The sequence below is a fragment of the Ctenopharyngodon idella genome, chromosome 14 (assembly GCF_019924925.1).
Source record: "Ctenopharyngodon idella isolate HZGC_01 chromosome 14, HZGC01, whole genome shotgun sequence".
In the NCBI taxonomy this organism is placed as follows: Eukaryota; Metazoa; Chordata; class Actinopteri; order Cypriniformes; family Xenocyprididae; genus Ctenopharyngodon; species Ctenopharyngodon idella.
In genome coordinates, this window is record NC_067233.1 from 14,578,331 (window position 1) to 14,590,465 (window position 12,135).

The 12,135-nt window shown below is 36.2% G+C and overlaps 1 protein-coding gene across 7 annotated transcripts in view; it reads left to right on the top strand.

Annotated features, from left to right (window-relative positions):
* Positions 1–12,135, top strand: part of lingo2 (leucine rich repeat and Ig domain containing 2) — a 270,217-nt gene that overhangs the window by 246,387 nt on the left and 11,695 nt on the right. Inside the window, exon 1 of one of the 7 annotated variants that reach the window (XM_051860033.1) lies at positions 9,051–9,157. The exons of the other annotated variants lie outside the window; for them this stretch is intronic. Within the exon in view, the coding sequence (XP_051715993.1) occupies positions 9,146–9,157 (12 nt within the window). The 5' untranslated portion in view covers positions 9,051–9,145. Of the gene's footprint in view, positions 1–9,050; positions 9,158–12,135 lie in introns of those variants that run through there. 7 annotated transcript variants of the gene reach the window in all.

Sequence of the window (12,135 nt, forward strand, 5' to 3'; positions counted from 1 at the left end):
AGGACCGTGGAATCCCCTTACACACATGCTTTGTTAAGACTGAGGATGTGCTGCATACTTCACACTCCTCACAATATAATCATGTGATTGCACATTTTTTTCTCTTTCACGTTCACTCCCTTTCCTCAGAATTTTAGTCAATTTCTGTAATCCTATCTGCAACAAGAAATGCCTTAGTCTTTTTACTTTAGAAAGGGGTTGATAGTTCAGAATGATCTCAATATTTCATAGCCATTTAAATACATAAATGTACACATATTGCTTTTGTAAAATTAGATAAAACGTAAACCCTTTTACAAATTTAGAGATTGATGGAACATTTGCAAAGGTAGTGCTGCAGGTGACACAAGTTCAATAATCAGACAGAATGCCAATGTCATTTTTCACTGTGACAAGAAATTGTCAAATTAAGCCCTTTTAAGGGCTAATTTATGTATAAATGCAATCCAAATTGGACTAATAAAGGTAAAGTCATTTACACGCTTAGTCTAGATTAATTTATTACCATCAAAGCTCTAAGTATAAAATATAAGTGATGTGTTGCAGTGTGACATTAACACTTTTCACTCGTTTACTGATTTGAGTATGTATGTGCTGTCACAGTGATTCCAACTTCTCATTAGAAATCATACACAGAACAAAATGAAACAATTATAATGTCAAATTAAGGTAAATGTGTTAACTGCATTAAATACATGTCATAACATTTAAGCTTTAAACATTTTCTCTCACAATGCAGTATATGAATCTCAAATTTGTAAAGATTTGTAGGGTTTACGTTTTAGATTCCTTCATTACATTCATGACATGCATTTTTATACGTAATGGCATGTATATAGGAGTATGTACGAATGGTCACACTTTAGTTTAGGGTCCAGTTCACAAACAAACTATTAACTATGACTTTTGCCTCAATAATCTCCTAATTACTGCTTATTAATAGTTAGTAAGGTATTTGTAAGGTTTAGGTATTGGGTAGGATTAGGTGATGTAGAATATGGTCAAGAACAATAAGGCATTAATAAGTGCTTTATAAGTACTAATAAACAGCCAATAGCCTAGTAATATGTGTATTAATAAGCAACTAGTTAATAGTAAGAATTGGACCCTAAAGTGTTACTGTATGAATACTATGAGATCATGTTTGATAGCCACATAGAGGAAAGGAAAAGGATAATGAGACTGAATTTCAGAGAGGTCCCCATCCTATTATGCAAGCAAAATGCACACAGGGTCTGTCAAGTCAGGTGATGTTTGAAGTCCCTCACTTTTACAAGATGTCTTGGATATGTTAATGGGGCTCTTGGGACTCTTGTGATATACAGTACAGTATGTCCAATTTACTACTGTGAGAAAAGATAGTAGTCTTTCTTTACAGTGATGCTCTATTTTAGCTTCATTGTGCAGATAAAGGTCAGTCGGTCCTCTGTTTCTCACACACTCTCAGTCTTGGCAGTGGTTTTGTTGATGAGAAATTCGTAGCTCCATCTTTTCCCAGGTGTGTTCTGCACACATTCCAGTGTGGGGCCACTGCCTGGCAGGGGTCCATGATGTGGTCTTCTTCTGAACTTCAAGCAACTTATTAAATTCCCTGCTAGTGCCAACTTCATTTCTGCACTTTGAAATGGTTCAGTTCCCATCACCTGCTTGGATATGCCATAGTGCCGGTGAGCACACAGCACAGATTGTCGAAAACTGCGCTCTCTTGCTGCTATTTGCTGAGCTCTTTTCAATTCAGATGAAAGTGAGATGGGTCTACAGATAGCTCTGTATGGAGGAGAGCTCTATTCCAACCTGATGAGCAGTAAATGTGAACCAGGTTTGAAGTCTTAAGAGACTGAAACCCATTTAAGAAAGGCACTTTTCTGTGCTTACTCTGAGCTGCATTTATAAACCTGTACAGTACATTTTTTACAAGGACCAATGGTTTAACGCTTGTTAAATGAAGTTGACCACCTCATTGTGCCCATAATTTGTTATTAAATCATTTTTATCTATCTATCTATCTATCTATCATTAATATTCTAGAGACATATCTTAATAAGGAGATGTTGACCTACTGTATCTATATTGACCGAAACAACAAACATAATTCCTACAATCCTCAATGTAAAGTGAAAGACAATGATTAATACAAATGCTCTGTTAAAATGACTACAGACATGAAAATATATCTTAGATGTGGGCATATTTCCCAGACATATCTTTATTCCAACAGTGAACTGAAAATATTGTTGATTGTTGTATAAAAATACATTAAAGTCAGAGCCATTGCATGGCAGAAACATATATTAGTAGTAGTAGTAGTAGTAGTAGAAGTTTTTATATAAAACTTTAAAATGTGGACCAAGACCATGCTGCAGCAGAAGCATACTATATTCATTATATAAATAAATACGATGGATGGATGGATGGATGGGCTTAATTTTGTTCAGTTTCAGTTTGAAGTTTGAATCTACCCTTTTTTTTATCCATATGATTCTTTTACGACGTATCATCAGCACAGCATGACACCTCCATTGCCCTTAAAAGTAGAATGCTAATTAAACATAAGTATGGGTTGGGCTGTGGGATATCACTAACTCTATGCGTAACAGCCATCTGGACGGTAATTAGGCCACTGGACCCTAAGGTACTTTAACAAAGCAATTTGAGAGTCTCAGATGGGAACTGACCAGCCCTGATCACACCTGAAGAGAGTCCTTCAGTCCTTCAAGTATAACACTTAAGGTAGAATTGTTAATAAATTGTCGGTTTGAGCCTGCTAGATCCTAAATGGAAAAAGTTAAGCTCTTAAGTAGCTAAGAAATGAGGAAAATGTGTTACTTAGACTCTGTAAATCACTATTCTTGAGTTAAAACAGGGGCGAAGCTACACAGTTTCCACAAACACAGTTCCCCCCCAAGGCAACCGTTGCCCTCTGTGAATTAGTCTTTATGGCTGCGTATCCTGTAGCAGTGAGGGTCCCAAACCAGGCAATTATGTTTCATAGGAGTACTTTCTGAAAACGGAAGAGATTTATATTTTTTGGAAAAAGACCTGCAGACATTATTCCACTATGTCATTTGAGGTTATTTTGACGGACTGTGACATGAACAACTGTCATTATAAGCATGCTGATGAGCTTGCTGTGTTGCAGGAATTTGAACTTAGCATATGCCAGGAAGGGAGGGGCTTGTACTTGTTATGACAGTTTCCTAAATGAGGGTTGGTAGGGGACATTTTTCTGCCTGAATCCAGGAGGAGCTAAAAATGGGAATAATTGTGAAGGGATTTGGAGGAGGATAAAGAGGACTGACAGTAAAACAATGCATTCAAGGGTTATGGAAAGGTTTATCTGCCCAATATTTATAAGCTGTAGCTCTGTGACAAGAGATATGTGGCAGCAAAGATGCAAAGGATGAAGGTAGATGGTGAAGAGTGGCACAAATCTCTCCCCCACTTATCTCATTGTGTTGTCTTTATCCATCTTGTCTGTCAATGTGATCCATTTCATTTAAAAATCCATGGCTTCCCTTGTTGCAAGCTGAAAGTTGCCATTTAGTTCTCTCCTGAGAAGACCGTACCCTATCAGGTCCATCTAATGGAGCCAGTGCAGGAGTCAATAAGTAAAGTAGGCATGGCCAGAAAAGGAAAGAGAAATCGCTAATGTGCCATAGGTAATGACTGAGATAGAAGGCTTGTTAACGGGCTTGTTTGCAGGAAAGCTCATTCTTCCACCTTATCTTGCAGCCACAGACCCAACACCCACCTAGGCTCTTCACATGTGCACCGATATATTTGACTGTTTGAGAGTCTGAATCTCAGCATGTGACCATCTTAACAAAGCTACCCACCAGCTGAGGGTTAAACATGTTTCTTTCTGATATGTAGAGTTGATAGATGGATCCAGAGTGGCTTCTCCACAGTGCTCAAGGCTTCTGAAACTCAGTTTACTCTTTATTCACCACGGGCAAAAATGCTCTCTTAAAACATTCTCAAGAGGGCTGGAGAATTACTATTTCCATGGTGCATAGCAAAGAGTGAGGAGTGTTCAAGGACAACGACTATGGTTTGGACAGATTTATGATTCTTGACGTACAGAAGAAAGCACATTTAATTTTTGACGTATTTGTGTTGTTGCTGTAGCTCTAAAGGCTCACATTTACTTCTCTACTTTTCATACTTCCTGTTGTTTTGCCTAATATTGGATTTTCTTTCCTTCACTCACTCACTCACTCACATAAAATATACAGAGATGTGAAAGCGCTTAAGAACCCAGAGGCAAGCATAAGAATTAGGCCAAAAAAAGAAAAATATTTGAGGATCATTTGTGAGTAAGAACAGTGCAGAGACATAAAAAAGAGCAATAGGGAACACAGATTATCACAAAAACAGATAGACAACATCTTCAGATGGGAAAATGTCACCGTTTTATAATGACACGAAATCATGTTATGCACATATAGAGTTGCTATGTTACCATTTTGGTCAGTTCAAAATGAGTTTAATTGAACTGAATGAGCTTGAAATTCTAAGGAATATGTTGTTATATTTTGTATGCTTGACTAGAGCTTGCCTATTAGAGTTTAGATAGGTGAAAGCTAAATGACTCCGCTATGTATGGGTGGATACCATTACAATAAATGTCATCCTAAAGGGAAAGTTCACCCAAAACAAACAAACAAAAATATAATTTATTCATCCTGATGCTATTCCTAACCTTTATGCATCTGTATTTTATAGAACACACTGGGGTTTAATGTTGTTTTGGATCCAACTGATGTGCATTGTATGGGCAAAAACAATTAAAATGATGAATAAATGATGACAAATTTGAGTGAATTATGCATTTAATAACTTTTCTTGCAAGATGAGTACTGCCCTGTTTGGGTTTAGATGTTCTTCTATATTACTAATAGGGGTGGGAGAAAAAAAATAAAAAAAATATCGATCTATCGATGCATCGCGATTCTCTCTCCAATGATTCTGGATTGATTCTGAGAATTTCAGAATCAATTATGAGCTTAGTTTTTATTCAGGTGCGTGATGACGCCAAGTGTGCTTTAGAAACACCCTGCTTGCTTCCAATTCCTCACCACACATACACCACTCGAACCTTCCGTAACCTTCGTGTTCTCGCCCATCGGTATTTTCCTTACAAATGCTCTACGAAGGCATCATTTATGTCGTTTGGAATGCAGTGGACTCGTATATTTAAAATATGAAACTCACTTAGAAGGCTGCTTTCAATTTCAAATGCTGACGGACGCTGTTTGTGAAGAGTGCTTGCGTATGCGGCTGTGTGCGACTCCGTGTAAATGGTTTAATGTACTTGCGTCTCAAAATGGTTTTATGACGCAAAATTAATGTAGCCTAAACACAGCCAGTTATGTCTTAAGCTATTAAATGGACAGGACAAACCGCATTACTTATTATATTTCAAAAGAGATCCATGCGTGAATACAACTTATTAGATCTCCCGCTGTCTATAATGTAACAATCACATTACAAGTAAACATGAGAAAGAAAATGTTCAGATAATCTTAAATACTGAAAGCCCTCTTTGTTTATTGCTTGTAATATGTTTCGTTGCTCCTCTTTATTATTTGCTACTTGCTTGTATGTTTTAAAGTTATATTAGTTTAAAATTCTTAACATACAATTGTTTTAATTTTTTTTTTTTCAATTTGTAATTATTTTAAAAAGTAGGCCTACTTATAATTACTTATGTAATGATATGTAAATGTAAGGATTTTAAGGATTTTAATATCTGAATATCAAAGTCATCTTTACTGCAATATATTCATATTTATTTATTTATGTATTTATGTATATATGAAAAAAGTGAATCTTTTTTTTGTCTATTCAATGGAAGTCAATGGAAACAGTTTTTTTGTTGTTGTTGTTTGTTTGTTTGTTTGTTTGTTTTTCTTTATCAGCATTCTTCGAAATTCATCTTTTGTGTTCCACAGAAAAAAAAATATCATACAGGTTTAAGACAACATGGGGGTGTGTAAATGATTTTCATTTTCATTTTCGATGAACTATCCTTTTAAAGCACGGTACAAAATAATACGGCTTTGTTCTCCTAGTCCATTTAATCTGAATACATATTGCTTTAGATACCATTTCCAGTCATAATCACAGGCACACTGGTTGTCATGGTGCATTAACTTGGGAATATTGCCATATTGATCGAACAGTTACAAAGACAAGGATCAGCAATCTGGAAATTCAGCCCATAATCTCCCTTTCACATATGTTTTCATTTCAGACTCCAAACTGTGGTATAATCAATAACTAATCAATCTCCTGGACAGCAAATAGGACCAGGTTCCCTTGAGAGACTCTTCCTTGCCACCTAATAAGATAGAGACATAAAATATGGAGAGGAATTGGAGGAACTCATGCATTCAGCCTCTGATGGGTTCATTAACTCATTGCTTATAAAGTAGCAGAGAGAATTAGCCATGTGTGGTGTCCATCTTAAGGGTTATCAAGCTCCCCTGGGACCAGGGGGTCATTCAGTCTTATCAGTTAGTCACTTTTCAAAAAGAGTGGTTGATTTTTTTTTTTTTTTTAAGAGACACAAGGGAACAATGGCCATATTGTGAGAGCACTTCAGTTTTTAACGGATTTGTGGCACAGTAACACGTGATCCAAGACTGAGTGCTACAGTAACAAACATGGCTGTACACCATTCAGAACTGTTTCGCGAGTTCCTTTTAAATTCTAATTTCCAATTTAACTTAATTCCTGAGTTTGAATTGAATTTGGATGGAGGCAGCAAGCAGGATTCAGAAGTGCAGTCTGAAGTTGAATGTAAGGAAGTGGAATTAAAATTAATTGAAATTCATTTAAAAAAGACAATTTCTTGTTCAAAAGTTTTAGGGAAAAAGTATGAAGGTTTATTAGATAGACAGACAGACAGATAGATTTCATTGATGTCATTCAGAGTAACCAATATAAAGGGACCATTTTGGATCAAGTCATGCGGTCAGTATCATGTGACAGGATGTGACATTATTCAGACAACTGCAAAAGACCACATGGTCGTGAAGCAAAGTAACCAACTTTCTTTTAACTATTTGAAAAATTCATGTTTTCACTTGCTCATGCGCATGTCCCGAAACATCAGGTCAACCGCTATAAAACATGAAAAATGTTGTAATATTTTAAAACATTTGTACTAAATATAAAGTGTTTAATTGTCCTTTTTCTTACTAGCTAGCAAGATATCAGCCTGTTAGCATTGTTCGAAAATATCATCATTCGGTATAACCAAAAGTGTTGTTCGGTAAAACCGAAATTTTGGTTAAACCGAATGACTTTTTTGGTGGCAAATTTTGTACATCTTGTAAAAAAATGACAAAAACAGTGTTAACTGATTATAAAAAAAAAACAATCTCATTGTTAACACTTAATAAAACTTCAAAATCAATTATATCTCCATTATGTTTTTTTACACTTTTAAAAACCTTATTCGTCAATGACCCATACATATACACATATACATACATACATATACACATATATATACATACACATATATATATATATATATATATATATATATATATATATATGTGTGTGTGTGTGTATGTATGTATGTATATATATATATATATTATATATATACACACACACACAGTATATAATTAATATATTCCAATTAATATATAAAGACAGATTCATATTGTCTTTAATAACAGTAAATAATATTGTTTTCTATATCGCTGATGTTTATTTTTGTTCTTGTTGTTCTATCCTTCCTCCAGTGCTTTGGAAAAATGTGAAGTCTATCATCTGAATAAAGCAATTTGAATTCATTTCTTCAATTCTGAATTTTGCAGTAGATCAGTAATACTGTATGTCTTCCATAGAAACATATTTTCCAACGCTGTGTCACTGAAAAGTGAAAACAGTATTAATATTGCAGCTGATCACAGTCATGCTGCACACTCAGCATGGTGATTCTGAGCGCTGCTGTGCCGATATTGAGCACTGGACAAGTTCCTTGTCAATAGTGCGCCAACAGATGGCAGATAAAAAGCAAGCCTGTGTGCTTACCACACCAGCACTGGATTGTTCGCGACAGGTGCAGCTGTTTTCCTTCACATACTGTATTAAAGCTACTGGCTGTAATATATTTACTCATTGCAGAGTACTTTTGTGACCTCATCTTAAGTGATGACAGACATGACGAATAAAAACAAACTACTGTGACAGCCCTTATTATACCGCATGATACGGTACTAGAGTTCATCCAAGCTGATTATCTCAGTAACCCTCATTAGAAAAAATAAAGAAATCTATCTGCTGAAACGTATCAACCACAAATTTATGCAGAGGAATCACATGAGACATCATTAGAGAATAGGACGATTCATCTGTCAGTGTCATCTCAGTACCAAAATCCCCGTTTACAACCATGTGCCTGTTTCACTTCCCTTTGACAAAGAACACACTCTCCAAAAACCATAATCGATCAAAATATTAGATTATATGAATGGTCTTGCTGGCGTTATCCAAAGCTGCAGACATGTGTCCTCATGTTAATACATAAAACCTAATTATTTACTCCGCACAGGTATCTAGGCTTACTGATACAATTAATATCTATTATTCATGGATCATTAAAAAGCAGCTGTCTCATGGATGTGATGGACTACAATTGAATACATTTAACTTAACTTTTTTTTTTACCTTAATGGCTCTCGAATGAAATGCTAATCTCTGTTTAAGTGATTGATATTCAGAGAGAGTGTCTCATACAACATGCAACATGCATAAAAAAAGATTAACAAGACACTCGTACACTTCAGCCTGACATCCTGAATATAAGAAGGCCATTGACTCCTAATACTACTAAAGAGGCTCACCACAAATACATGTAAGATTTAAAACATTATTTTGGATAAATTATGCGTTTAAGTGGTAATATCTTGTATTGACTAAAGGTTAAAGGTTATGTTTTTGTTGACTATTCTGTCTGTTTGGGCTGAAAGAGGGAGGGATAGAGGGAAAGCGGGAGGGAGTGGGGAGGAGAGAAAAGAGGCGAAGTCTTAGCAGATGGAGATGGAGGACCATTCTGTGTTTGAGCTGGATTCCAACTGGGATTAGTGAGAGCTTGTCAGAGGCACTGCTCGGGCAGGATGAAGAGATGGAAAAGCTGGTATGCTGCTCCTTTCATTTGATTATGAGCTTCTTTGAACATTTGCACTTATACCAATGATAATGGCTCTGGATGGGATTGGATATCTCTAACTGGCTGTTTCTCATTTTAGTCTTGAGCAAAGGGTGTGGGTGAGGGAGAGATATGGAGTGGGTGCTTTGTTTTGAGGATGCAACCTTGAGAGATCATTAATGTCTGATGCCAGTTTCATTATTTTTGCAGTTCATTCCTTTGGAAATGTAATTGCATACCCTGCAAGATGTCATTTGAAAGATACTCTTCTCACATGTGTGCATAAATCCAGGGGGAAGGAAGACTTTATGCGACAGGCTGCATTATCAGAATCTCACTTTCCAAAATCGAACTGCATTCAAATCAGGTCTGTACTATTTTGTTCAGGGATGTAGGGAGGTTGTTAATTTCTTGTGCTGTCACTCCTGCTGCAAAGTAAGCAAGTGTGGTGATCATACACCCCTGAAGTATTCCTAATATAGTCTAGCCCACATTCATGACTAAACCTCTTCAGTGAGTGAGTGTGCGCACACTGACCTCATAATACACACTTCAACTTCCCACACAGCCCCAGCTTTTCCAAGACCACACAGACTATGCACACAATTGCTGTTGCTTCCTGCTGACACTCCAAATGTATTCACGCTAAGAACAGAAGTCTCTCTCCGTTTTTTTTTTCTTCTTCCAATTTTCTCAAGTATTGGATATGCTGGCTGGCTTTGTTACTTTCTGTAATTACCAACAGCTTTTATACTACCTTCGGGAAATATTAGCATAACCACTCATGCTATAACATTGGACAATTTTTCTTGTCTTCCTCTCATCTATATCTTTACTTTTAGATGTTTTTAGGACAGTGACACTTTTGGCATTGTCCAGAGCCTATAACCTGATGCCTAATCTTAAGAAAATGTATATTATCAACCTCAGAAGCAGATTTTATTTTCTACTTATAAAACTGTTAGTTCCTGTCCTTGATTCTGATTGGTCAATAGCTGTTTTATTCACGATAAGAAACGGCTATGACCGCTTCACCCAAAGGTTCTGTATATTACTACACATATTACTACACAGCAACGTAAACTGTTTGTTCTCAATTGATATTGTTCATTGAAGCTTACTGTATTATGTAGAAGAATACTGTGAGAAAGAGATCGAGTGAGTTTATTACCTGCATTCAGATTTAAAAATCTGTTTAAATGTCAGCTGCGATATCTTGTCCTTTTAACAGTTAAGGGGTTTTCCCGTGACTGACAGCGCTAGTCAAAGCATTTGTCAGTTGCATCTTGTTCTGTGTTACCAACAATTCAGTCTTTTCAATATAAAAGTCTTCGCTACTGAGTGAGTGACTCATAAAGACAGTCTTTGCCGCCATCTAATGGCATAATAATGTAACTTCTGTTGCTGTTCATGGTCAGGGACTATTTTGTCCGGCGGAAGGAAGGCTTTTAGTGATTTTACTTCATGAAAGTTGCATTGATACATATTTTTTGGCTTTAATATTTCTGTTGTGTGGTAACCATTTTATAAAAGCAATAAGGTACTTGAGGCTAGTGCTGTATCATGAATAAGTTACAGCTGAAGGGCGGTGATAGGCACGACATGAAGCGGAGTAATGCTGCCTTTACGTGCTCTCGGAATTATCATAAATACAAGTTTCCTAGGTAAAAATTGCACATGAACGCCCTCCCAATTTCGAACTTGAATGCGATGGGCTCCTAATCACGACTTCAGAAGTGAGAATTATCAAATTTTCAATAGCACGTAAAGGCAGCATTATTCACGATACAGCATAGCCTCTCGTAGCTTATTGCTTACTTATAGTCTTTTGTACAATTTTTTTTATTTTTGCCACCCTGTTGACAGAAGTTGGGATATTAGGATAAGAATATAGTTGATTAAGTAAGTATAATTAAAATAATAGTAAGAATAGTAAAGAACAATTAAGGCAACATTTTATTATTGTTGGACACAGCTAATTTGTTTTGTTTGTTTGTTTTTTTTTGGGGGGGGGGGGGGTATCTTTTATGTCTTTGGTCATGTTTTACTACATCAAATGTGTATGTATACATGATTATCATTTTAGCATATTATATCCAAATGATGACACCATATGATTTTAAAATTTTAGATATATTAAGGGGAATCCAGACATTTGATGTTTAAACTAGCTACCTTTCATGTTAAGTTAGGTTTATGTATAAAATTTATAATAGTTGTCACAAAATCACAGGATTTGTACCTCTACTGCTTTAGTAGAAGTCACAGGAGCACCAAAGTGTACCTCATTTGTGGAAAGTGCTTTCCTGTACTTCCTGTATTTTGAAGATATATCTCTCAAGGAGCACTAAGAAAGACACCATGTTCAGGCCCTCCACTCCTAATTGTACTATCACAATGCATTTGAGAAATGGGATAGAAGGTGAATTGTGTGCCACATGTGTTGGCGGACCAGGCTGTGCCAAGCGTTCAAGTGTTGACTATTAGCTTTAAAAGGTGAGTTTTGTATTGCTTGCACTCTGCAACTTTCTGTCTCTCACTCCCTCCACCAGTTCAGCTGCTGCTGTGTGTTTATCCTTTTTTAAAAAGCATTTTACGTAGCACATTAACTTGATGAATTAGATTAACTTGAGCAACCGTGAGGAAAATATGCGTATGACTTTATCATTTTGAGTGGTGGTCGAACGGCATCCAGAAGTCATTAATTCTCATTGTTTAGGACTTCCTAGAGAGACAAACCTACAAATGTGTTCTAGCCTAACTTTGCCTCCGAGACTCACAGCCAGGCTTTTTATACAAAGAGTAGTAATACATATTATACTGTAGGGAATTCTGCCTATTGAAAGAAAGATGAGCGTTCAATAGTCTCCCTACTTGAAATTAGATACTACACATAAAAGTTGAATTAGTTCTTCATTTAGATTTAGGTTATAATTTCTAGCTCTATACTGAACCAGAACTAAGAA